The sequence below is a fragment of the Zootoca vivipara genome, chromosome 1, assembly GCF_965207765.1.
Source record: "Zootoca vivipara chromosome 1, rZooViv2.hap1.1, whole genome shotgun sequence".
Classification (NCBI taxonomy): Eukaryota; Metazoa; Chordata; class Lepidosauria; order Squamata; family Lacertidae; genus Zootoca; species Zootoca vivipara.
The window spans coordinates 102087223-102115031 of NC_142582.1; the positions used below are offsets into that span (position 1 = coordinate 102087223).

Genomic DNA, 27809 nt, shown 5'->3' on the forward strand with positions numbered 1-27809 from the left:
CTTCCATAGTAGTTTTTAAAGAATTGAGCTGCACATTTGTAACTACAGTTCTACATATCTGATATTTCAGATATAAATGACCCAGAGATTTGTTTCTTTCTTGCACATGATTTGTTTTTGCAATGCCAATGCACCCAGTACAAAACCAAAAAGAGCATTCAAGACCAAATTATACCAACAGGTATAATTTGTCTAAACTGGAAGGTGGCTTGTAGGTTTAGGAATAATTTCAATAAACTTAATCTACCAGAAACGTCTGTAAACGTTTAATTACATTTTCAACAAACAGCAGTACTCTTTTCCTTTTTTGCTACAGAGAAGATCCATCTCACAAGCCTTATACAAAACTTGCCCATCTGGAGCTACATGGAAGCTTCATTTATTTGGGTAATGAATACATTATTCAGCTTTAAATGGTCACTGTATCAGTTGGGCAGATCTCCATGGATACAGACTATTCCAGTTAAATCATGTATCATCAAGATCTGTTGTGTTGTCATTGTCAGTTGCTACAAGAACCTCTCTGTTCTCATAGGTCCAGAAGCCATTAAGATCAATTAAAATGCTAGTGACAGTGTCGCCTTGACTACTGTTGATTAAGTCCTGAAGAGAGATTTTGTAAGGATCCTTGGGCTTCACCATGTCAAATATTTCATCCTAGAAAAAGCAACCAAAAATTAACAGTTTCTTTAATGGAAGTCAAATAGGATAAAAATGTTTGCGTACCAGTACCAGGACTTATTTTTATTTATTATTTTTATTTCAAAATAATTATGTAACTATTTCACTTTCCCCTCGTGCTGGTTAAAGCACATCCTGGCTGAAAAGGAATGTAAACTGAACAATATACGAAGGATGTGTTTATACTTGCTTTCAAAATACAGTCACAGTTAATTCCTCTAGTAAAGTTTTTTATTGCAGTGCTGCTCCCACATTGTCTGAGTAAATTACTGAGCGGATGACACCTGTTTTGTCTTAGCAGCCAGCATAAGGAGCAGTGGTCATCAGCTCCTGTAAATGCATTTTGGAGGGGATGGCAGTGACCTAGATTAAATTTAGAATCTGTATACACTAAACCAGGGGTCAGCAAACCTTTTCAGGAGGGGGCCGATCCACTGTCCCTCAGACCTTGTGAGGGGCTGGACCCACCCTCTCCTGAAAGCACCCCCCTTCCAAAAGCACCCCCACCATTCCTGAAAGGACCCCTCCCACTGCCTTGTCTTCAGCAGCGTCATCGTCTGCCTCAGCCAGGGGTGCAGAGCCCAAGCCGCTGGCCTGGGCGGCGGAGGCAGCCTCTCCACCACCACCGCTTCCTCCCACTCGGCTCTTGACCATACGCAGCCACCTAAGCGGGAAGTAAGGGGCGTTGCCCAGAGGTGTCCACAGCTTCGGATTGGCTGCAGGAGCTTCCATCGTTGGATTGGCGTCCACGTCGTGGAAGTCAGTCCCCATGCGGACTGTGCCGTGTTGGTTTAGCGCAGGGACTGACCGAGTGGGCAGCAGGGTCAACAAGGTTCGCAGGCCAGATTAGCGAGCCTGGTGGGCTGCATCCGGCCCACGGACCTTAGTTTGCCGACCCCTGCACTAACATAAGGGCAGATGTACAGCTACATTTAATTGCTCCATGTGACAGCTGTCTCCCAAGTGTTGGATCTTTTTCAACAGTGGGTCTCGCATAGGACAGGTAATTTTTGTTGACGCCATGATAAGACTTCCTTACCTACTTGCAGTAAAAAGCTTGCCTCATAAATCAATTCATGTTTTCCAACTGACACAATGTAACACACACAACACAGCCACCAAGTGCATGCTGCTTTAAACTGTCCAAGGTGGCAAGTCATTTGCCTGCAAGTAGCAAAAGGGTCTATGGTGGCATGACCAAAGAGTTCTGGTTAAACAGCTACATGCAGAGGTTTTACCCCTTAGTGACTGCTATGAGTTTTGGGGGCACCAGCTATCGCTTCCTCCACTTGTGCTGCTATTTATAGCCTTATTCATTAGGTGATGAGAATGAGGCATGTGTCCAAGCATCTATCAGTTCTCCCATTCAACTTTCAAGATGGATTCAGAAATCAAAGTAGCAAAATTAAAGTATCCTTAAAAAAAAACCCAATTAACATTACATGGATAATATGTGAAATATTTGCCTGTTCACATTTTTTTAGGCAAGAGGCCTTCTAGGCCTGTTACTTTATACTGCAGAATTATCTCCCTGAAGGTTCTGTTTGCCTATAGGCTAGATAAATAGAATATTACTGTTTTTTTCCAAAAATGTTCAAAAATATATTGTACCATTCAATACTATTAAGACATTAACTATGAAATCAACATTCTACCACAATACTGCCCCTAGTACATATAAACATATACTCTCTCTCATTTCAGAAAGTCAGGTCTTTCTCAGACTACTGCATACAAATAAATTTTGATCAGAAATCTAACCTTGACATCTTGAAAAGAAACTGGTTCTTGCCCATGAATTTTCATCTGTTCTTGAATAGCCTATGGCAACAGCACAAAGAGGTGTAACATACGTTCAGAAAACAAGACAGCATGTTTTCAAATCCAAGAGAGTAAATAAGCTATGTTACATAAATAAGTAACAACTATGTGTTAATTCATACATATAATTTAGCCCTGTCTCCCCAGAATGGTAGAAGTATTCCAGAGTCTCAAGTAGAGGTCTTGTTCAGTTCCTGCTACCAAATATGCTTTGATGGGAGATGCTGGGATTGAACCAGAGATCTTAAACATTCAAAGTGTATGCTTCCACTGAGCTAAGAATCTTGTCCTTTATCATCTGTTTGGAGAGGTATCCTGCCTGTGTTCATTCCCCTTGCCTGAAGTGTAGGCAGGGACTGAAATCTGTCCTTTTCTCTGCAGATCTATCAAAGCAGAAAGCACTGACCATCTGTTCAATCTATGTGCAACAATTCCCAACTTCTAGCCCACTTTGAAGAAAAGTATTAGAACTGAAGCAAGCAGCAGGCCTCATTGTTAAAATAGGCTTTTAGCCTCAAACTTTGAGACTAACTATAAAGTGTATACAGGAAGAAGAAATAATTGAAAGATGAAGGGCCAATTGATGTTTGTTATAGAAGAATTAATCTGTTTCATGCTGCTAAAAGAACACAGCTCTGGATGTATTTTAAACCTGCAGAGCATTTATTGTAAAAGCTTTGAAAGTGTTCCAGATTTTCTTTCTCTAAACCTTTAGTTGAATTATCCTACTCCTGAGTCATTAGCAGCAAAATACTTTGGTTGAGTAGGCACAGAATTGAAGGTGATCAATATTAAGGGGGTTAGCTTTTACAAACAAGACTGAATTGCTCTCATTGCTTTAATCTGAATGAAATATATACTTCTGTGGGATGACAGTGGAGTCGCTATTTTATCTTCAAAATTCACAAAAGGACATGCCCTAAAAAAAGGGATTAAACCTGAAAGCCATTTTAGCACCTGTAAAAAGGAGAAGGGGATTTAAATTTAACAAACATTTCTACTAGATCATGTGGAAGCTAAAATTGTATCTCTTGTGGTGTAACATCCTAAGACTTAATATTAGTATCAGCACATCTGTGAGACTGCTGATTCAGTGATCCTCTAAGTACTTATTTGCTGGAAATAGTATACTGTAGTCACGGTTAGTTCATAAATGAGTTTTTTTTATAACAGGATCATCTGAGTGAGTTCCAGTCAATGAGAAAATGTAAGTTTAGAAAGAGCCTGCTAAAACATGCAGGCTATTGTATGAAAGCTGCCCTCTGATTATATAGGAACCACAGCTTATCCATTATTACTGGTAGACAGAATATATTAACATCCCATAGAAGTTAGCCATTAGAGGTCATCAAAGACTATTACCTTAAAAATAAGAGTTGTACGGAAAAGGCAAAACCTGGTATTTAATTAAAATCACAGTGGTGTATTTTCTTTATGTAAGATGTGCTCTGAAAAGCCATTCTGAATTATTTCCCTTTCTTAATGTGAAGTTTTAAACATTTATATATTTCTTTAAAGTTGACAAAAACCTCACCTCAAACACTGGTAGTTTAAAGCAATTGCCTGCTGATCTCTAGGTAGAGGCACAAAGGCTGTAACAACACATGTACAAAAAAATGACCTACCTCTACAAAAAGGGACTTACCCTAAAGAAATAATTAAGGGAAAAGACATTCAGGTATCCTTTGTTCTCTATATCAAGCAGCTTGAAAATATACTGCAGAGCTGCAGGTTCCTTTCTGTTTTCTAATGCAAGTACAAAGTCCAGGTACGTCTTATAGTCCTAAAAGCAGATGCAATCATGTTTATTATAGTCCACTTTCTAAATTGATTTTGCAAGCAGAACATAATTGGTGGCTATTTCCTTGTAGGGGAGCAGTTAGTTTTCATTGAAAGACAGCATGACTCAGAAAATGGCTGCTGAGAAAAAAAAGGGTGTGCAGAAAATACATGCTTTTTTATTGGATAGGCAACATACCCATAGATTTCTATCAGCACTACATGTGAGGTTGTTCCTTAGTCTGAACTAAACGAACCATGAACATTTGAACAACAGCCTATCACAGTCTAATGGCCAACCATTGTTCTAGTTCAACTAAAAATGAATTCATGTGCTAGGCAATTAAATAATATTTAGCCAGTTAATAATTTGCTGGTCAATCATTGGTTGAAATGCATCATACAGCCTAGTGTCCTAAATTCTATACGTTTTACTAGAAGTAACATGCTGCAGCATATCTTGACAACACAGGTCTCCTGTTGTAAACTGTGTACGGAAGCAAAAGCTATGTTTTCCCGTTGTTCTATTTTTACCACCAATTCAGCTACCTGATTCCAGTTCTGCATGTACTTGTAAGAATTATCTCCCCCCAAAATGAGCAATTTTATTCAAAACTCAGCAGCAGCTTTCTAAACAATAACTTAATTGTATTTTTAACTTAGGGAGGTAGACAATGGCTATTTTGCTGATTGACAAGGAGGGCAAGGTCTTATAAATGTGAATTCTATATTAGTGGCTGTATGTTTGTGGTTCCAAGGCTGTTTGTTAGTTTCAATTTATAAGTTGCTTGCTGTTCTTGCTTTTGGCAATAGGAGGTAAATAAGAGCCCACTGTCCTCCCTATCACAATATTTCTTATTCAGCTAGCTGCTGAGTTATGAATTTGCAGTGTGTGGGTTTTTAGCTGCCACTCACATGAGAATTTTGCCTTCTATTTTGTTAGCATGCAAATAATGTTATAGGCTTCAAAAAGTGGAGGAGTTCCAACTTAAAAAACAAAACAAAATCACAAACACCACAACCTTGCCTTTACAAGAATTGCAAGAGATTTCTTCTATCATGCATCTATAAGAAAAGTACCATTTCTCCATCATAGGTCAGACACTCTTGGAAGACACGGTCCAAAAATACGTTGGTCAGAGTCCCTGTTCCATATCGAGATAGCTCCTCCTTGCTAAGCATCCCATTGTGGTCTTTGTCAAGATTTAAGTACTGTCCTGCAAAGGGGGGGGGAGAAGGGGGGGAAATGCAGTAACAATTTCTTGTGCCACTTCATAACAAAGGATTTGTGAACAAACATGCTACAACTTTTTAGATTTGTAGTAAGAAAACCTCTTGATTTCTACTGCACAGATTGGCAGGGTTTTTGTCTTAAAGCTAATGAAGATGGTTGGTAGTGGGGTCGTATAAAGCTATGCCATCTTGTAGTGACAGTACTTAATATTTACAAGTGCGACCTCAACAAAATGTTGCAGAATGGAGTGCTTCTATGCAGGGTTTCAGGCAGGCAGCCATTCCTTTTCCAGGATGCACCATTCCCCCATCCCCTCAACACTGAACATTATATGGCCACTAAACATGTGTAGTTCTGAATAGGCTGTTTTAAGACCCTCTTATAGGTTTTCTGTACTTCTGCAAACCTTTGGTTTCCCCTAAGCCTGCTGGCGCCTCCCTTTTGTGCGAGTACTGTGAAGGTGCCTGCTTGATCTCAATAGGCAAGGAGTTCCACAGTGTAGGTGCTGCCACACTAAACGACCAAGTTCTTACAAATGCAGAATGGGTGTATTATGTGGCAGCTGTAGTTGTGTCAATCTGTTGTTGTGTAGTCAAAAGACTAGAGATGCGGAGTGCCAGTTAATGGACAAAGACATGCATATCCTGCCTAGGACCACAAGAGGGCAGCGTAACCCACCATGCCACAACTAGAGAAATGCTGCCTTTAGAAACTAGAGGAATTCCTGTTTTGAAATCTGAGGTGTGCTAAGAGCAAAGACTGTGGACTAAGAGCTGTAGAAGTGAGGGCTGAATTAAAAAGTTGTAATGATGAATTCGAACAAGATTTTAAGTAACTTAAACTTTAGTGGTACCTCTACTTATGAATTTAATCCGTTCCGATTGCACACTCGTAGGTCGAAAACTTTGTAAGTTGAGTTTCCCATAGGAAAAGCGGTTTCCCATAGGAATGCATTGGAAACGGAAAAATTCGTAAGGTGAGGAAACCGCATCCAAAAATTCGTAAGTCGAGGAAACCGCATCTAGCCGTGAACGGGTTTTCCGTTCGGATGTCGAAAAAATCGTAAGCGCGCGGCCACTTTTTTCGCTCGCAAGTCGAAAACGTCGGATGTCAAGTAGCTTGTAATTCGAGGTCACACTGTATATGTAAGGCCCATGAGTCAAGCTTTCTTTCTTCGGTGGCAGCATAGAACAGTACATCCATGAAGCACTAGTTATGTTTCCCACCCCTGGTTTATATGAGACAGGAATAAATATATGCTAAATACTTAATTATACTAAATAGTTAATAAAAACTACTAAGATCACTGCAGGCAATCCAATAATTCATAAAAGCGGTGTCATCCTGCACTAGGGACTCCTTGGGATTCCCAGGGAGTGGCCTTATATGGTTCAGGCCAATACAGTTCTTAAAAAAAACACCACCCAAACTTTTTTTAAAAAAAACCCCTAAAAATATATATAAATTAATAGAATTCTTCTTCTTCGGAGGGCCTGGGATGTGTTTGTTGTTTCCTGGGATGGTCTCTGGCACACGGTACCCCCCCCCCTAGGCCCCAGCCTGCTCTTTTCACGCTAGCTGACGGTGTGGTAGGCTCAGGGTCAGGCCTTGGCTAGGCTGCACGATTCTTTGAGGCCTCCCTGGCCTTCCCGGTACTCTCCTACCTCTTTCTCTTGGTGGTGGCGGCGGCAAGCTGGTGTCCGGCTGGCAGGGGGCTCCTTTTTGCTTTTTGTTTTCTGTTCGGCCTCGGAGGCCTCTGGGCCTCGGAGTTCCACTGGGCCACCAATGGGGTGCTCCCGGTCCTGGCGGGGTTGAGGCCATGGGGGGCGGGTTCCGTGTGGCTTCCTGGTTGTTGTGTTGGGCACCCCTAGTCCCCCCCAATCACAGTGTTGTTGGCAGCACGGGGACCAGCCAGGCAGCGCAGTTGGTGCTGGCAGTCCTCAGGAGCTCCATGGCAATCGCCACCTTGCCTCCTAGATCTCTGCCCTTATGACATGCTCTCATGGAAGAAGTGCATATACAAACTACAGTGTCATGATACCTAGCTGCAATTCCAAACTGGTATGGCAAAAGGGCTTTTATTTGTACCATGTAAAATTACAGCCAGAACAAAAGAAAAGGGAAAAAAAGAATATAAAAAATGTTTGCGGGAAATGCTGCTTTGTGAGGATGCGACAATATGATGCAAATTATTGTACATACCATAAACCCTCAATGCAGAAGGAGCAGAAAACCAATTGGTTTCTTGACTTTCTTTAGAAAGGTCTTCATCCCGTAACTGAATGAATATGAAAATATTGAGTGAGCATTCAGCAAGTATAATGAGGAAACACAACAGGAAATGTAAATATAAATATAAATCTCTACCTCTAAAAGGTCATCAAGGAAACTGCAGGCTAAAATATCTTGTATTTTTATCTTCCCTGGAAGAAAAAACAAAAACAAATTAACCCCCTCACAATTACTTATTACTTAATGACTTGGATATTCAGGGGCTTCATCAAGAAAGTTTCCACTTAGCATGACAAAGGGGATTGAATGAAAGGAAACTGTTTTAATGTTTGGAAACCTTTAAGTCAATCAAAATTATGAGAAAAACAAATATTTTTAAACAATTTTAAATAAAACATTAGCACTTAATATAGTCTAGAACAGCCAACACGGAGAGAATTACATTTAATAATTTTACTAATTGACCAAGTAAGTATTATTTCAGATGAATATATACTTTTAATAAGAAAGAAAAAGTAATCTGTTCATGTATTGTATTCTCTTGTATTTTTTGTCAATTTCCCTTTGCCTTGCTAAAACATCATTCATATGCTGCCTTTTAGGTCAAGATATGCCCCAGTTTTACTGAAATATAGGATGGGGGATCATTCTGCTCCTCTGGATGTACATAGTGAAAAATACCTAACTTCAGTACGTCCAGCAGGTTGGGGGGTGGGGTGGAGATGGATGCAGCTACAAGCAACTGCAGCTACAAGCAGAGTCTGGTCTTTCCCCCAGGGCAGCCAGGCTTTATAGAACTGCCCCAGCACACCTAGCTGGGCAGCAGGTGTTGCCTGCCTGCCTGCCCAGGGTCCTGGTCCCTGCTCTGCTTTCACTGCTCCTGGTCTGCAGTTCCTTCAGAGACCAACAGGTCCAGTAAATGAGAGGAGATAGACATCCAAACCTGGCCAATGATAGTAGAACGAAGGTAGAACTAAAATCTAATTATCACGAAAGAAAGAAAAAGCAAATTGACCATACCTGTTCGGAGAGGATCTAAAAAGAAGAAGAATTTCCTGACTGCGGTGCAGACATAGAATGAGTAAAATGATTTCTCTAAACCATCCAACTGTGGTAATGTGGGGATTAGTTCCAGAATATAATTTTCTAAATCCTGGGAAATGAAACAAGAACATATCTGATTACGGTATAGGTAGGGTTGCCATATTTCAAAAAGTGAAAATCTGGAAACAAATGCTTTTTTTTGCAGAGTTGTAGAGCTTTATTATTATTATTATTATCATTATTATTATTATTGCTATTGCAAAATCTAATTTTTTAAAAATGAAGTTTTTGAGCTGCTTTTCAAGAAATTCACCAAAAAATCAACACTTCCGACTGGCGAATCCCGTATATCTGGGAAATTCTAGACGTATGGCAGCCCTAGGTATAGGTGTCACCATGACTTGAGCTGCAGCTGTTCACGCTTATCCTGTACTTTACAGTGGTCTGGAACGGACCATTTGTCTCCAGCTGCTTCCTACAGATGGTGTAAGGATGCAACAAGCAAACCCTAGTGAACACTCCAGAAGAACCCCACTCTCTAGCCACCCTTCATGCCACATACCCTTCCTTCCTGATGCTTGTGAATGCTGAGAGGCTTCACTGCCACAAACATAACACAATGCAAGATGCAGGTTAGTTACCAAAGCTTTGTCAAGTAATATTCTCCTATCTAGTACAGAGCAGTTAAGATAACCCTTGAGCTGTGATTCTTTGGAACGGAACATCAGAAAGACTCATTGAACATCAGGTACTTAGTATGCCAACTGCATTAAGTAGAAACAGACTACTGCACTCTCTCCAAGAAACAACTAAAGGAGAATATTGCTTACCTGAAATATTCTAGTTTGCATACATAACTGTATGTAAACACCTGATTACCAAATAAATTTCCTCAATTCAAGACACGAGAAAGCACTTCAGTTTATGCCAGGCGACATGTTGAACATGCATCACTTACCGATTCCCTGAGGTAACCTTGTCCAGCAACATCGTATAAACTGAGACCTATTCTCGTTTGGTATAGCCACACTGTAAAACAGATACAGGTACATGACAGAATCTGTTTTGAGGCAAAGAAAGCCAAGGGCAAAGTGAAACAAAATATGACAATACATTCAAAACAGAAAAAGACCCACCTTTCCTCATCACATAATTGAAAAACTGCATGATAGATATCCTTCCATACGGATCGTTGTGAAGCAACTTAGCAAAGACTTTAGCTGTGAAGAACTGCCTGTGAAATATAAAAAACAACAATTTTGAAGCTCTGCAGAGCCACTGTAAGTCTTCCATAGGTTGTCAGTTTCATTTTCCTGATAATTATGTTGTGGGACTCTGATGTATGTGTGGGTGTGGGTCTTTGGAAGGGAGAGTACCTTGACTGAGCAAGAAAGGGTGTATCATGGAAGCATGGGAGACAATTGGAAACCAAGCCACTTAAGAAGCTCACAGATTCCACCTACACTGAACAGCAGTTCTGGAAAAAACCTAGTTGGTGCAATTCATTACTGCTTTTCGTTCCTGATCTAAATAGTAATAATTAACCAAAAGCCTAAGCAATGTCTCAGAGCCACATCCTAGTTTGAATGTTAATCTGACATAAGTTCCAGTACATGAATTACAGTACATGAACTTGGAGCAACCAAGCTCAGCAGCATCCCTCCCCCCGCAAAAAGTTAGGCCTGATTCACACCTAGAAACAGAAGGCAGATCCTTATGGAAAGCAACTTCCCACACAGTTCCAGAAATGTTCACCATGCAAACAACTATGGGTAAAAACAACAACAGTGTGGTGAAAAATCTACTGAACCAAGCATGAAGCTATTCCACAGATATGGCTTTCCATGTGGTTGGGTTTGCAATTACCACTGCTGCACTTGGAAGTAATGAAAACCACCATCAAATTGGGTTTGAGGTTATGGGTTGAACACCCACATTGTTAGAGCCCCTCAGAAGGTGCTATATCCTGAAGAAATATTATAATAAGTCTTGGCAAAATGTATCCTCTTTGACACCTCTCTCACGTCATCTGCTTGATATTTGACCAGCTTGAGCTTTCACCTCAGTTCTGGTAAGAAGCCATGAATATGCCAAGGACTGCTGTCCTATAGTCACTATCAGGATGCTTCTGTCAAAAACATAAAAGCACTCTGCTGCCCTACTGTGTACAAGGTCACAGCAAAAACAAACAAACTTATTTTGTTACCTATAATGGTACTTCCCCTCCAACCACTTTGCAGCTGTGTTCAAATGATATTTTTATCAGAACTTCCTTCTGACAGCCAACAATATATCCTTGCAGAACTATGTGAATTTTACCGTGAGGTAGAATATGAGCAATCAGAGATGTAGAAAGGCTGAACTCATTCCTGAGGTACTATTTGCCCACCACCACCAGTATCAGCAGTACAGTTGCACTGGTCCAGTCCACAGATTTCTACTATCAGGCTCACTAGTCATCAGCCACTGCCACCCCCGGCTCTTATCACTGCTCCCCATAGCTGAATTGGTCTGTAGGCCATGAGGAAAGAACCCTCTCTGAAATCCTGGAGAGTCGCTGCCAGTCAGTGTAGACAATACTTAGCTAGATGGACCAATGAGCTTGGTATAAGGCAGCTTCTTAAGTTCCCATATGTTCTAACAGCTCTTCTAAAGAGCTGCCTACAAATTTAAAGAAGCCCACATAGGGAGAAATAAAAATTAAGTCATAACAACCTGCAATTTGAATGTTGACCAAGACAGTCCAGAACTCTAAGCTAAGGGCAGACTAGCGCAAGCCCTGAAAATATAGGTGCCTTACTTGCACTTGGATCCAGCTTTCTCACCAACTTTCAGGAAGCTTTCATAGTTGATCATTGCTTCATCTCCCATCATGGGTGATGTCTGATGTTTGTCCAGCAGAAACCACAAATTCTTAAAAAAGGGGGTGGAGGCAAAAAGTTAGGGAACTATTGCAAGATAAAATGATCAAGAATTGTTTACCTGAGATTAGAAACACATTTTCATTTTTTTTCCTTACTTGCAGTTCTTCGTTATCTAGTAGTTCTCTGCTTTTTCTCTGCAAAAAGACTGCTCTGGATTCTTCTCTTAGTTTCTGTAATAAAATTTCATCTTCTGCTGGCAGCTAAAGAAAGAAAGAAATGGCTGTTATTTGTAGTGTGGTACGACTCTATTGACCAGAACCCAAACTGGGCAATTACAGTAAAAATTGCATGCAAACATGGTTCGTGGTCACAACATAAATTAGTCAACTTTTCTTCAATATACAAAGGTGGCAAAGAAAAACAGTAGATTGATGTGTATGTCAGCTGTCCCAACTATTTTTAGATTGTCTGCATGTTGGCATAGCAATAGTGAATTCAAACTCCCAAGTCTAATATGTGCCTAATATAGCTTTTATATAAACACATGCTTCTACAAGTTAAAAATCTTAAAAATCTATTAAAGCTTGACAACAATATGCAAGGTCCCACCACAACAAAATGAAGCAAGCCTGCAAAATATAACCAGTCCTTTTCACATCCTTTTGAAAACTCAAAACTACAATGTATAGCTCAAAACTAATTACATCCGTGCTACAGGAATTATTGCATGAAGTCACTTTATTTGTAGGTTTGTTTTCTCATCTTTTGACAAGTAGATGTATCAAAATGGACAGGGTAAATTTCCTGAACTAGCCCATCTCCACTCCATAACCAATGCAGCTTGTAGCAGGCAGTGGCTAAGAGACAACAATGAAAGGAGGATCTTCTCTTGCTGGAAGGTCATGTGTGTGTCTCCTTCCCATTCCACCATCTGCTGAAGAAACCACAGTAAGAAAAGGCACAGTTCTGCTACGTAAGATTGTAAGAAACAGCCTTATTCGGAGTCAGATCACTGGTCCATGCTGGCTGAGGCTGATAGAAGTTGTAGACCAACTACACTGGGAGGTCATCAGATCAGGGAAGATTATTCTAAGGAGCCCCAGTTAGTCAATCTGATTTGACAAGGGCAGGGCAACCACTGTTCAGAAGCCCGTCGCCCCTGCACCTTTGAAAATACAGTATGGAAGTCACTTAATGTTAAGAACTCTCAATTTTTATCCCACCTTGTTGTACTCATTATACAGTAGGAGATGGACCTCCCTCTGGCAGAGTTGCTGCAGCATACCGAGTCAGAGGGGGCCAAGGATAATTAAAGACCAAAGACCTGGTTATAGAGGAATGTTTTTGCCTGGTGCCTAAAGATATACAAATGGCACCAGGTGAGCTTCCCTAGGAACAGCATTCCACAAACAGGAAGTCATCCTTGAGACTTCTCATGCAGGGGTCCACAAAAAAGGGCCTAAGATTAAGATTGCAGCATCTGGGTTGGTTGAAATGAGGCATTGCAGTCCTGAGCCATTTAAGGCTTTATAGGTCAAAACCAGCATTTTACACTGGACCTGGAAACTAATTGGCAGTCAGGTCAGAATTGGTTTTATATGCTCAGCACTTCCGGCCCCGGTGAGCAACCTGGCCATTGAATTCTGTACTAGCTGAGGTTTCCAAACCGTCTTCAGAGGCAGCCCCATGTATAATGCATTGCAGTAATCTAACTGCAGGGATCTTTGGATTTATGTAGTAATAAAAAGCTGGTCGTATTTATGAAGATTTTTGATCAAGAATACTATGTATTTGCTACTGCACAATTCAAATAACCGGGCAAATTTAAATGAATTGTAGAATGCCTTGTGTGTAGCTGAATGTGCACATTCACCCCTTCCCATCAATAATCTGAGCCTAACTGCAAACCAGATTCAAACCTCCACTTACATTTGTAAGGCCCATCTATCAGATTTATGTGCACCGTCACCTGACATTAAAGTATATGACAAAATTTACTGTGGATAAAGAATTTATTGCAGAAACTGAAGGAAAAGAATAAAATTACAGAATCACTGGAAAGCATACAATAAAAATGACCATTGCTACATAAAGACAAAAAGCAATGCAAGCCGTAACACTGAGTGTATTCAAGTACATTTTAAAAAGTTGAAGAAACCAAAGAGGTTGACAGTCAGTGCAGAAATAAAAGAGGTAGACAGAATGAATAGCACCAATTCCATGAGCAGCCCATCAAAAGCACTAGCTTAGTCACGTGGTGATTACTCTCTGTGGACCTGCTTCCTGGTAGCACCACCACGTCTCCTTGGTCTCCCTCTCCTCCCCCTTGAAGGCACCCCGAGCACCCATGGGCCTGGAAGAGACGCTTGCACTTCAGTTGCTCTGGGCGTGCAGCCCTCCCGGAGTGATAGAGAAGGGCCAGGACTCTCCCCCTGGGCAGGCACAGGAGAGGTTTCTGTGGGGAATGATCTTGCTGCTGAAAAGAAATCTGTAAAATTGTGTCTAAGGAGATTGAGCTCTTGGCGTAATCGAACTATCTCAGCATCAGTTCTGTTTGTGTCCAGGATCCGTTGAGTCCTCTGCTGTTGCCACTCTTCCTGGCGAGCCCGGAGCTCAGCTTCAGCAGCCTGACGCTGTTCTCGTCTTGCCAGTCGCATCTCCCGGATGAGGCTGTTCTGAAATGAGCGTTGCTGTTCAAGGAACAGTCGGAATGTTGTGTCCATGGCCTCCCTTCCAGCTCTTATCTCCTCCAGCAGGCGGTCTATGGTTTCCTCCCTGGCCCGCCGTCTTCTAGCCCTCATCTGTGTCAGCCTGTCCATGGCTGGCACTGGTGGCATGAGTGCTGCCTCTGGGTCACCTGTTGGTCTCCCTGTTTTTTTGGGGAAAGAAAACAAACACACACACAAATGATTAATGTATCTCCAAAAAATGAAGAAGCATTAATAAGGAGGAGTAAGAGTACATGAACACAGTTATTGTAAACAAAACAGAAATTAGGAGGGAAGGAGTTCAAGGAGAGGGAACTTACTGCTATCATGTCGCTACCTCCAACTGGGTATGTTAGCAAGATAATTTATATTTATGGTTAGCAAATAAGATGTCAGAAAAAGGAATGCTTTTAGTGGTAATGTCATTGGTAATATGTCTAGCCAATCTTTGTGCAGTGGTACCTCGACTTACGAAGGCGATCTGTTCCGCGGCGCTCTTTGTAAGTCGAGGTCTTCGGATGTCGAAGTGCCTGTTCTGCGCATGCGCAAAGCACGATTTTGCGCATGTGCGGACCGCACGCGCCGCTTCTGCGCAGGTGTAGAACGCGCGCACAGCGAAAAGACTTCCGGGGTTGTCGACTTCGTAAGTTGAAACCTTTGAAAGTTGAAGCATTCGTAAGTCGAGGTACCACTGTAATTGGGATCCCTTCTCTGGTAACAACAACAATAGGTTGATTGATGGCAACAGAATATCCCGCTACAATTTCATGTTTGCAAGCCAAAATAGTTTCAGTGACAGTTGAAACAAAGGTCCAGTGTGCAGGTAAATTTTGTAACCGCATTCTTCAATCCATGGGTAAAGGATTCCTTTAGAAAGAGAAGCAGAAGCTTCATCCAGCAAAACCGTGGGACTGTCAGCAGAAATTAGGTTAAGGACATGACCAATTTGAGGACACTTTACTATGGAAGTGAAATTAACTACAGTGGTACCTCGACATCCGAATGACTCGACTTCCAAAGGTTTCAACTTCCGAAGTCAGCAAACCTGGAAGCCTTGTTGCCGTGTGCTTCAACAACCGAAGACTTCGACTTACGAAGAGCGCCGCGGAACAGATCATCTTCGTAAGTCGAGGTACCACTGTATGTGGAAGGGCTGGGGAGGAATTTCAAAGACAACTCTAGCCACCACCAAATATAGTAACATGATGAACCCTCCTCTCTTTCCATGCATTGTTAGATTAAAAGCCTGAAGCAAAGAGAAATAGAAGCTTAATTACAGCAGTGGGTATTCCTTCAGAGAGAAATTTGGACAAATGATTAAAAAGACTCACCTATGAGTACTTTATCCTGGACTCCTTTTAACCTCTGTTCTGAATTGCAACTGGTTGGCAATAGCTGTGGAGCCTGAGCAGAAGCTGACCTGGCAGGCATTAGAGTGTCCGGTTCTTGGAAAGTGGATGGTAGTTCTTCCTCCAAGGCAGATGCAGTTGCCACTGTGCTGGAGGAAGATGAAGAAACAGGCTGCAGGGGCAGCTGAAAGGAACCAACCTCTTCAAGTTCAGATTCCACCTTAATCTTCAGCACCTCCTGGAGGGGCTGCGTGACATCACTGAGTCCTTCAAAGGTTGCTTCCATCTCAGAGTCCTCTTCCACCTTCCAGGAAATTCCTGGTATAGGTTGCCAGGAAGGCCCTGGTTGAACTGTGGTAGTGGAGGGCTGGAGTCTCATAGCTTGACTCACTGAAGAGGGGACAGTTTCTGTTTCTCCTCCACAGATCTCATCCAGCTCCCTAAAGAAGCGACAGCGATCTGGCGTGGCCCCTGCCTTGCCCATAGCATCCTTTGCCTTGCGATATGCTTTGCGAAGATCTCTGATCCGGTTGTTGCATTGGATTCGCGTGCGTAGAAATCCCTCCTCAGCCATCTTCTTGGCTAGGACAGCATACAAATCACTGTTGGTGGGCATGTTCTGAACCCGGCGCTGGACCAGCAAGGTATTCCAGTGACCCAATAGGACTCTGGTCTCCTCATCTGTCCAGGTGGGGCCACGAGGGGCCCGACCAGATGATTTGGATTTGCCTTGCAGTTCTCCCTCCATAACAGTTGGGAATGGTTCCTGGAGAAAAAAGGCAAAGTGGTCTCTGCAGACTGAGTCCAGTGTCAGGGCAGAGATCTGCACTGTGTGTCTGTGCCTGCAGGTCTCAAACAGCTCTGTGCTGTAAAGTCACTTCCAAAAGAAGGGACAGCAGAGGAGAAGAGGAATCTCCCAAGTACTTGCCATGTTAGATGCAATGAGCAGAGGGCAGAATCCCCAAGAGAATGCTTAGCACATGAATGCTTTGGACAGGGTTTTACAAAACCCAAGAATCTGGGGTAACAAATCTCTCAGTCTTCCTCAAATACAAGAACAGGGTTTCCCCCTACACCAAGGTAGACTTCTTTCCCCACACTTGATGTACCAAGAAGCATGAGACAAGAAACCACAGGACAAACTGTCCAAAAATGTAATATGAGACAAGACCCTGCCACACAGGGCAGATGCTTCCAGCGTACCAATCTGTCTGAACAGATTTCAACAGCATTCAATTGAAGAAAAAGAGGTGCAGACATTTGCACAACAGAGCAACACTGCAATCTTTGAAATACACTTGTGCTCCCTCCCCGTTGTCCTTCTGCCGACAGGTGAAGAATTGCTTGTTCCAATAGGCTTTTGGGAACTGACTTTTAATGAAAGGGTTGATACCATGCTGTTTTTATTGTAATTATTGGCATGGTTTTAATAGATTTTATATATGTTAAATTATATCAATATTTATTATATCAATGTTTAATTGTTTCTAATGATTGTTTCTTCTGTTTTTAATGGTTCTTAATTTTACCTGGAAGCCACCCTGAATCCCATTTTATATGTGTGTATAGCTTTAATTCTATCAATGTTTAATTGCTTTTAATGATTGCTTTTTCTGTTTTCAATGGTTCTTAATTTTATCTGGAAGCTACTTTGAGTCCCATCAAGGAAAAAGCTGGGGTATAAAGATAAAGATGATAATAATGATAATAATGATGATGATGATGATAATAATAATAATAATAATAAACTACTGTAAATACTAAGTTTCTCTTAAATAATCCTAGCTCTATAGTTAAGCTGCAAGCTTATGGACTCTGGATGTTCCTGGGACCGTAGCATGGATCTGATGTCACAGGGGGATCCTCAGCACTGGGGATGGAGATCTGATGCTACAGCCTACCTCATCAACAGTGCCAGGTTACAATCCTACACCTACAGTATTTCCCTGTGAGTGAGCAGCAGAGAAACTCAATTGGACTTCCTTCTCAGCAGGTGGACTCTCCGTCACTGGACATTTTTATGCAGATGTTGGATGGTCATGTGTCATGGATGCTTTAGTTGATATTCCCGCATTGTGGGGGGTTGGACTAGATCCCTCGAGATCGCTTCCTACAATTCTATGTTCCCTCTTTCGGTAAGAAAAAAAATAGCATGCAAAACATATACAGTGACAAAAGGTCTGATTATAATAATGGCACGGCAGTGTAAATAATATTCTATTTGGTTGAACATTAACATATAGTGGTCATAATTGCACATTTATTCTGGAAATATCTGAAGTAGTATTGGTGGGAAACGATTTAAATTAATGATTTAAAGTGGCATTTTATTGCTTATTTAAATCACACTGATTTAAAAGGCCATTTTAAATCGTGTATTTTAATCAATCCACCCTGTTGAACACATAATGCAAAATGGTTAAAGCTTACTGGTGAAACTTTTAACAGGCCCTCTTTACACTGTATGACACCACAAACCTGTAAGAAGAGGCTGCACTCATCAGCAAATTCACTTGGACAAGTAGTAGAGGATTCGTACCCCCCCCCCATCCAGACACGGTATACATAGACAAAAACTGTAATGCATTATCTCTGCCTACTAAGAATGCAGTATTATTCAGAATGGATCTGGATAGCTAAAAGAACACTGGTTGCCATGTATACCTGCTTGTTTGCCAATACCACTGGGGGTGGGGTGGGAGCTCTCCTGGTGGTACTGCTGTTAGTTAAGCCATGATATGCATCAATCAGAGGGGGTTCCGTTTCTGTAGTGGTGCCCGCTCTATTGAACTTGATCCCCTTTGAAATAAGGCAGGCACTGACTCTGATGAGCTTTTGATACCTGCTTGAGACCTATAAACTTACCTAGGCATTTGATGATTACTAATGTCCACCTTTGAATAGGACACATTGCTGGCTACAGCAAATAGAATTTTACAGTGGTTTCATGTTTTAATATTATTTTACCTTACTTATTTTATTATTATTTTGCAAACTGCTCTGAGATTACTCAGATGGAAGTGGAGTGTATGTGTGTGTGTAAGAATTAATTATTTGGAATAGAATCTATGAGTCAACCACAGAAAATCTTAGTTATGGAAATCTGTTTTAAACAAGACTTTTGTGCAAAACAAAATAGAAAAGGATCCCTCTCCTTGGTTATCATTCTAGGCTATTTATGTCAATGGATTTTGTAGTGAAAGGAACCAATTAATGTGTGTGCTTAATTCCCTTTGGTAATATGAAACTAGTAAATTGATTCCACAAAACAAAGGGTAACACTTTCCCCCTTTTAAACTGGAGAGCAAATAAGCACTGAAAATTATACTTACCCTATAATAAAATCGTGGTATGCTCATATAGGATGTACTGGCAGTTTTCCTCCCTCCTTTCCATTCCAGGTAGTATTTTGTAAACAGCTCCATCTCTTCATCCTTCAGCTCTTGATCACTCCTTTTAGCTAGTTAATGTAATATGGGATGCATTACATTTTATAGCAAAAGGTACTTCCATATACAGTACAAAATATTTATTTCTGCTTTTGTATAATTATGCCAGAGACTTACAGCCAAATGATTTGTCAAATCTCACATACCTGTTTGAAACACACACACAAACACACACTCTGGCTTCTCTGCCCAATATTCTCTCAGTCTCCAAAGCAACGTTGGCTGCAAAATCACTTCCTGCTAAGAGCATACAGCAATTCCCATCAAAGCTTTGCCCCCCAGAGTGTCTTTTCACTTTGTCCATATAAGCTTTAGTAATTATTAAAAAGCTATTGTTGAGCTCTTTCCCAGAGCTGTTAGAATGTTCTACTACATCACAACAGATTGAGAAGGGTTGCAGGTTTTAGGGCAGAACAACATATTATTTCTATGTACTTGTAACAGAAGTCTGTTGGATGCTTTGAGACACACATATGTTTGCAACTCTACAGGTAGAAAAAAAATGTCATGGTGAGTGGTTTAGCCTGTGGAAGGGGAAGTTAAGAATTTCCTCTCAGAGATATTTTCCTCCTCTCAGAGCAATTTATAAATGGGGTTTTCTATAAATTGTGTCCACATGTAGTTCAGTCCCTCGTCTATTTTAGAATTCAAGTATCAATCTTGCATAATATTTTATGCATTTTAGTAGCAACCTCTCTTAGCCATTTAACATTGAGAAATGCAATCCTCACAGCCCCTCCTCACAGGGAGAGGAACACTGAAGGCCTTTTCTAGCCTCTTAAAAGTGAGCTGAGATAGCACAACGAATCAGTGTTAGAAACTGGGATAGAAAAGATAGGAGCCAAATGGCTTCTGGGACCTGGGTTGTGGGCGCCAAAACAGAATGTCTAGTCACCATGGGGTGTGTGTGTGTGTGGCAACACTTTATTTATTATTTTGATAAGCATGAACTAATACACAATTCACATAAGTGACACATTGTTAATATCACATTTTTAGAAGAAATTGTTAATACATGTTTAATTTGGTATTTACAATAAAAATACTGGTACTGTACTTCAGTTTTCAAAATAGTCTACTCTTTATTGTTAAACTCCTTAACATATTGTCTATCCTTAACATATACTTTGAGGCTTCAAAGCACATACATTTCAGTAAACCCTGAGTGTTACCCAGACGCAAAAAATGGCACCCAGACTTTTTGAGGTGCTCGCAAATTGACAATCTGCCTTGGGGGCCTCAAAGGCAGGGCAAAACTTTTTAGAAATAAAAGTAAAATCCTAGCCTTGTCTACCATGCATTGCAGGGGATTGGACTACATGACCCATTCGGTCAACGGTAAATTTTATGATTCTACCTTCTATTTTAGGAAACAGCAAAAATGCATTTTTTTTGTAGATCAGTTTAAAAAAATTACAATACAGTATATGATACAATAAATTATCTAAAATAAATAAGTAATTACAGAATAGGAAAGCACTCAATTGTGACAATCCCTAATGGCCATGTAATCAAAGGCTTTCAAAGCCATTACATGGAAGGAAATATCAAGTGTGGGTGCCATTCACTGGATCTACCAAATTGAGATGGACTAGGAAAGTACTTTCCCTTCACCCAAACAGTCCTCTGAAAGGCTTTCCATTCTGATCCAAAGAGTATATCCCACACAGCCTAGTGGGCTAGTCTAGACATAGGGCCCAAGACAATGTAATGGGGTAAGCAACTACTTTTGGTAAAGAAAGACAATACAAATTCTTGTAACAGGGGTACCTAACCTTTTTTGGCCAGAGGACTGCCCAAAGGGTTGACTGACCTTCTGAGAGCTATGTGACAGTGACGGGCATTGCAAAATGCACACTCACTAAGAACGCAAGAATAGTCATGCTGGATCTGTCAAAAGACCTATCTCATCCTCTTCTCACAGTGGCCAATCAGAAGTCTATAGGAAGCCTACAAGCAGAACAAGAGGCAATAGTACTCTCCCACTTGTGATTCCCAGCATACTGCCTCAGACAATATGTGTATGCACACACACTCACTGTGCATACAGACCGCATCCTCAGAGAGGCAGGCAAACACATTCAGACATACACCCCACCCTTCAGCCAATCAACAGAGGAGCAAGGCTCAGGATTCCTTCCCATCTTGTTTTCTCAGTGTTAAGACATTTTAGCAATGGCACCACAACAGAATGAGAAAAGATGCCTTTGAAAGGAAAGAAGTAGATAGTAGGAAGAGAAAAGGCACCCAGTTTTGTTGCCTGATTTTGGCATAGGGCTGGTGGACCACAGAAAGCTTTGTATGTCAGATGTGGCCTGAAGGCTCGCCACTTTAATTCCTCATCATTGGGGGGGAAAGTGATGACAGTATGGGTGTCATACGTAACTGCAGTTATTTATCAATGTCACATAATACAGTAGCAGCTATCTAAGAGCTACTCTAGAACCATGTTGGATTTGAAGATGGAGTCAAGCCCCCATCAATGACGTCCTGTCACAATCTTAATTCCCAATATGTAATACTGGGTCCAAAACAATAAGACATTAAAGCAAAAAAAATAATGAACTGCAACAGATAATTATTATGGCCTAATTTATTCTATGCATTAAAAATCATCATGATAAGAGTAGGCTTGTTTCCTCCACACATGCCTGTGGATTGAACAGGAATTTTAACTTGAACTATGGATTGTAAACGCAGACCCAATGACAGTGTTGCATAATAATTGAAACAAAAAACTGCTTGGTCTACAATAGTGTTTCCTAAACTTGGGTATCCAGCCAAGCGCATAGCCAGGATTTTTGTTGCCGGGGGATGGGGGGGGAGATTTGTGGGGGGGGGCAGGACTTTTGTGGGGGGGGAGCAAAACCGACACAACTGGTCAGTTAGTTAAGTATTCTTGGCTATGCCCATGTAGCAAACTGTTTTTGGACTACAACTCCCATCATCCTTAGCTAGCAGGAGCAGTGGTCAGGGATGATGGGAATTGTAGTCCAAAAAATACCCTGGTCTAGAATGACTACGAAGCAAGATGCTGTCTTCATTCGCAGGTAAAGTTAGTTAATACAGATGGGGTCCAATGTGGTGCAACTGGCATTGTGCTGGATTGGGACAAGAGACACCTGATTTCAAATCACTTGTGAAGCTCTCCAGGTGAAACGGGGAAAGTCATTACCTATCTCAACTTCACACCTCAAGAGGCTTGTTGTGAAGAATGAGAGAAACCCATGGACGGTGGCCTGACCTCCTTGAATGAGGGTTTCGATAGAGGTACGGCAGGGAATATATATATATATATATATATATATATATATATATATATATATAGTACATATGGAGATTAATAAGGTGAAATAAGAGAGTCAGAAAACCGCCAAAGGTAGAGAGCGTAGCTACAATATTTCTGTTCACTCAGGGGCACCTCCAACGAGAGGCACGGAATCCTTTCAGGGTGGGGACTGGAAACTCCTAAAAGACTTCCCTGAAAGGGCTGTGCGGAAGGGAGAGCGGCCCAGTGGCGGAAGCGCCAAAGGCCAGCAACCGGCCTCCAACGGTCAGTTGGCCATTCCGCCGCCCGTCCGTGAAGAAAGAAGGAAGGCGCTGGCAGTTGTCCTTTTCCTCCTCCTCCTCCTCCGCTCGCCTCACCGCTATAAATCCCTGCGCACGCACTCACGGTCGCTGCTGGCGGCCAAGCGGCTCTTCAGCGTCCGCTTCCAGTCCATGTCCCGCGATACTCCCGTCCCAGGCGACCATCAACCGCTCTCCCGACAACCACCGCCAACAGACCAACATCCGGGAGACGGCGCCTGCGTCACGTGACGAACACTCTGTTGCCGCCATCTTGAGTGCAGGCAAAAAGAAAAAAGCTACAAGGCATATGTAAAAGAAGAGCTCCCTTAAGTAACATGGCTACCGCAAGCGCCCGTCGTTAATTGAGTCCTGGAGACTCGCGTGCTCGTCAACTGACCTCAATGCAGCACTCCAATTGGCTGAAGGCTCAGAGAAAAAAAGCTTGAGGGTGCTGCCGCTGCGCTTGCCACTGCATGGCGTTTTCTTGACCAGAGATAGTTCTGCCCTGCTGAGTTAATGCCTTCCGTGCGATGAAGAAGGGCCGCGTGGATCACGTAACTAGGTCGGTTGGTTGGAAAGGGCTGGCAGTGTCTTTAAGAAGCGACTGCAGGGGGCTGTGCAGAGGGTTTGCGGCTAACATAGACTACAATTCCCAGCATGCCATGTGCTCCGTTATCTCAGGTGCGGGGAGTTTGCCTAGGCTAGAGCTTCCACTGTCCTGCCGCTTGGGAATTGTCGTGGCTTGCAGTAATACAGTAATGTGTTTGGCTGTTTCCACTGAGCTTTTTATTTCAGTTCTGTTTTGCCAGAAGTATTGAAGGGGAAGGCAAAAGTAGGGCTAAGCCCTGTGATTTAATACTGTACAGGTATTTATATCACGGATTTTCCCCTCCCAAGGTGCCTTAGTTCCCCATCTTTTTAGAGACAAATCAAAACAGAAGTGAAATGTACTCTGAGTCCTGTAGTGACTTCATGCTCTTTATTGCAGCTTGTAAAATAGTGAATAAAATGCCCCCCAAACCTTAGGGGGCATTACACAATGAATCCCGTCTGATTGGCTGATTCTGCTTCCCTCCTGGGGCCTGATTGGTCTTTTCCTGCAGGCCAATCAATTGTTGCATTCTACAATCCTACCAGCCTAATAGGCTGAGTAACTTCTTCCTGGAGCCTGATTGGTCTCCTGCAAGCCAATCAGTTGTTGCATTCTAGGATCCTACTTGCCTATTGTTCTAGGATCCAAGCTTAGTACATAACAAGAAGCATCCAGCTTTTTCTTGTGAAGAACAGAGGATGGAGATTGCAGTTGCTCCTATTCATGAAATTTCTGTAATTATAGAAGAAAATAGAATAGTATTGGATTGTTCCTGTGTTTCTACTTTTTTCTTACAACAGTGGTCAGTATAAGTTGTAGTACATCTCAAGACTTTTCACCTTCTGGTGCATCTGAGCTCTTCCCTTTACCATAAGCCAGACATGTAGTCACCTGTGTTGTTTCACCATGGCTTTGTGTAACAGTAAAACTCCATAGCAGGAAATTAAGCTTGTGGACCTTGGTGGCTTGGGGTCAAGTGTGACAGCAGACACACTACATTCAGACATAAACATAGTTTAGTGCTATGTGAATGAACTAATGCCCTCTAATTTCCTCTTGCAGCATAACCACGAGGAGATCAGGAGCCTCTGGTTTGGTTTTGAATAGCAGTTTGTTCTTTTGTTCAAACTGGAGCAAATTTTATTAGTTTAAAATATGGTTTGTTCGTATATACCCAAATCAAACCATGGTTTATGATCCTGATTTGTTTGAATGAACCATGGTAAAAACATTACCCTGTTCAGACAAAATAACAAAGTGTGGTTGAAAACAGAAGTGCATGCTTATGATCACATCATGGCCATGTGCGAAGAGAGGGAGAGCAGGGGTACACAAACCTAAGGTGTGGTGTCTGCAACTTAGCTAAAGTATCTTAAGGGTGAAAAATAATGCCAAAGCACTTGAAAGTAGGATTGTGTTGGAAAAATAACTTTTGTGTTAACCCTGATTGAGTTGCCTTTAAGATAAAGATAGGCAATTCCTTCATGCCAGTTACACAATTCTTCTAATTTTCCATGCCATTTAAAGACCTTTGTAGAGGATGGTTGGAAGCTGCAGAAAGTAGGGGGGGGGGAAAGAGTTTTCTATTTAGGGATTGTGAAAAATAACACTAGTAGATAGGAGGAATTTTGGCCGGAAGTTGCAATTGTGTATATTGTATCATTTTGGAGGGGTATTGTTTTTTTGTTCTTATTTGCTTTTATGTTTCTTGACAGGATTTGAATGAAAATCTCACATCATTGTGCTTATTACTTCAATGTGTAGATATGGCAACTGAAAGAACATCAAAGATGGCCTGATATCAATCTATTATTCTTTTTCTTTTTTACATTTGGGGAAAGGGATGCTCTCACTTTGAAATGAGCTTACAGCGTCTCTTTCTGAAGACTACATGAAGGCTGATTCAGTTTACTGAAACACCTAAATTGACTACTGACTTCTATCCCATCCCATCCCACGTTTCTCAGTTTTGATAAGGGTTTCAATACACCTCTACTCCACAAACTACATAACTGGGCTGTTCCTTCAGGAATTTATCCTCTCTCCATTGGTGTTAATATTTTTTTTGCATCATGGTATTTTTTCACCAAACAAGCACCTTGGGTCTACTGAAGTCACTGAAGAAAAGTCACATGTTTTATCCCATGCCAAAGCTTCAGCAGGTGCCCACTGTCTTGGGGTGCTTCATTTTCACTACGTCATATCAGTGTGCAAAACCAGTGGACCACAAAACTACCACATTGAGTTTTAAAGGTAAAGGTGAAGGTATAAGGGAGACCAGAGTGAGGAAAGACTATTCTTCTCCAAGCCCTTTCAACCTGTTTGCTGCTGGAGCATCAAAGAGGAGATCAGGGCTCTGTGAAGCCATTGAAGATTCGGAGCGCTCCATCCTTTCGAGGCGGATCACACTTCATCCTCCAGAAAAACCTTTGAGTGCTGGCGAATGGGAAGAGCTGAAGGGACAATTTGAGGGACTGAGAAAGTTTGAAGTGGCTATGTTTGAGCAAATGATAGCTTGCAACAGCCCCATTGATGTGGCCAAATCCTTGTTGGCTGCAGTGGCTAATCGAGAGGGAGATATTCACTACAATATTTTGCTGAAGTACTTGCGCCTGTGTGTCTCTCAGGGGAGCACGGAGGAGATTTACGATGTCCACGACATTCTGAAAGCCAGATTTAAGACTTTAGAAACATCAGGTTATGGTCTTCTCATCAGAGGTCTGAGTGGTACACCACGCTGGAGGGAGGCCTTGTCGCTGCTGGAGGAGTTAAAAAAAGTCATGACCCCTTCAAAATCAAACTATGGAGACTGCATCAGGGGGGCCCTTCTTAACCGGGAAATAAATCTTGCATGCGAACTCTTTCATGAGATGCTAGCTAAGGACCTGGTGCCAAACCTGGATACCTTACAGATTTTCTTCGACACTGGCAAACGTGTGAAGGATGACATTTTGAAAACCGAACTCATGCACATCCTCTCCTACTTAAGAGATAATCAAGTATATCCTGGGGAAGCTTTAATGCAGAGTATAAAGCAGTGGTTTGAAAGGTAAGTTTGTCCTGTTGCAGGTACTGGCTGATCTGATTCAGCCAGACTTGCCTGGAGACAATTTCAAATCATACATGCTTCAGAATCTGATCACTCTAAGCAACTGTTAACCTCTGGTTTTGTTTATTGTTGGTTGTAAATGCATGCCATGTGTCACATACTTAGGTAGGTCTCCTAATTTTGTGTCCGTGTGTCTAGTATTGGTTATATCGAACTTAGAGATGTGGCTAATCATATATTTTTTTGCAAGGCAAAGTTCCCTGTGGAGGTGAGCAAAATGCTCACTAATGAAAAGGGTGTTCCACTTTCTAACTCCCTTTGTGTGTGCACATGGGCACATGCCTGTACAACATAAGCTGACCCGCTATGTTAATCACGTCCTTCTTATTTTTCTCAACAATACAAGGAGGTATTTCAACAACCTACCACATTTCACATCCCTTGGATCCACTTTCTGGTTCCTTTGAATCTACCTGCACTCCCTCGTGCGTATTAAAGAATGCCATTGGACACAGCCACTTAAGATCAATCATTAAAAAATATATTTTTTTGTTGCAGCCTATTGACACCTTTGCACAGGATAAATAACATCTATAACCTTTTGCAAAAGTCCTGCCCTCAGAATAAGTACATACTGAATAGGTAGATGTTAAATGATATTTTGAAGCTTTTGTGGACATGTAACATTTACCTTTAGTTAAGTATGGCATACTCCTAGGTATATTTGCTCAGAATTTGCAGAATTGATGGGTTTTATGCACAAGTAAACATGCATCAAATTGCAGATAATGCATTTGATCATATATGTCCTTGCTTGCTTACCAGTATTTATTGCATTTGCACACCACCTTTCTGCCAAAGCACCCAACGTGTTTACAATTTTAAAATAGTAAAATAAATAAATGCTCTAAAATGTAGAGTGACAATTGTCTCTAGCTGACTGGGTGCTGGTGGAAGAAGCTCCCTGGCCTGGCATTGCTTGCTTCTGCCTTCCCTTGAGGCAGATGGGTCTTAATTAAGACCATGTTCTTTAAAAGTCCCAAATTTTCAAAATACTTCACTGACAAGTAAGTATGCATAGAATTGATGCCTTAGTTTGGAACTACAGTAGTCACAAGAGGTGCATCTTTTGGACTGATTAAATTTATAATACCAGATTCTAATTTTTGTGCAATCTTTTGTAGTATTCCAGGAGAAAACTGGAAAGGAAGCTTAACCAGCATCAAACATAGGTAAACATTTTTTTTTAATCTTGAAGCTCTCTTTAAAAATTTTGCTTATCCCTACTTTGATCAAAGATTTTCAGCCCTGGCTTAAAGTTTTTTTAAAAAAATTGTTTCTGACAATTTGTGCATATATAAATTTGTATAGGGGAATTTAATGGCTGCTCCAACCCCCATTGTTCTGCCCGGACACTGATGTCCAGCTCCGAGGATC

At 41.5% G+C, this 27809-nt stretch overlaps 2 protein-coding genes across 6 annotated transcripts in view; one reads left to right on the forward strand and one right to left on the reverse strand.

Moving 5' to 3' along the window:
- Nucleotides 1–244: 244 nt before the first annotated feature.
- On the reverse strand, nucleotides 245–22948 carry PPP2R3C (protein phosphatase 2 regulatory subunit B''gamma). Of its 4 annotated transcripts, none has more exons than XR_015950499.1 (13): nucleotides 22835–22948; nucleotides 19045–19172; nucleotides 11811–11915; nucleotides 11592–11704; nucleotides 9928–10025; nucleotides 9750–9820; nucleotides 8768–8900; nucleotides 7883–7938; nucleotides 7718–7793; nucleotides 5362–5498; nucleotides 4037–4285; nucleotides 2443–2502; nucleotides 245–657 (listed from the first exon to the last, which is right to left on the reverse strand). XR_015950499.1 is itself a non-coding variant. In XM_088671833.1 (13 exons), exons 1-13 carry the CDS (start codon nucleotides 22881–22883, stop codon nucleotides 469–471), a joined length of 1353 nt encoding a protein of 450 aa, XP_088527959.1. In that variant the 5' UTR covers nucleotides 22884–22948; the 3' UTR covers nucleotides 245–468. The 4 variants fall into 4 exon arrangements, 3 of the variants coding, with proteins under 3 accessions (XP_088527959.1, XP_088527967.1, XP_088527954.1); XM_088671833.1 differs by having other exon boundaries at nucleotides 4148–4285; XM_088671841.1 differs by lacking the exon at nucleotides 245–657 and having other exon boundaries at nucleotides 2445–2502; nucleotides 4128–4285.
- PRORP (protein only RNase P catalytic subunit) overlaps nucleotides 22788–27809 on the forward strand; it is a 52723-nt gene continuing 47701 nt past the window's right edge. The window contains exons 1-3 of one of the 2 annotated variants that reach the window (XM_088671816.1): nucleotides 22788–23293; nucleotides 25039–26372; nucleotides 27557–27604. In XM_088671816.1, coding sequence (XP_088527942.1) covers nucleotides 25396–26372; nucleotides 27557–27604 — 1025 coding nt within the window. In that variant the 5' untranslated portion in view covers nucleotides 22788–23293; nucleotides 25039–25395. The remainder of the gene's footprint in view (nucleotides 23294–25038; nucleotides 26373–27556; nucleotides 27605–27809) is intronic. The other variant, XM_088671823.1, reaches the window with a different exon arrangement.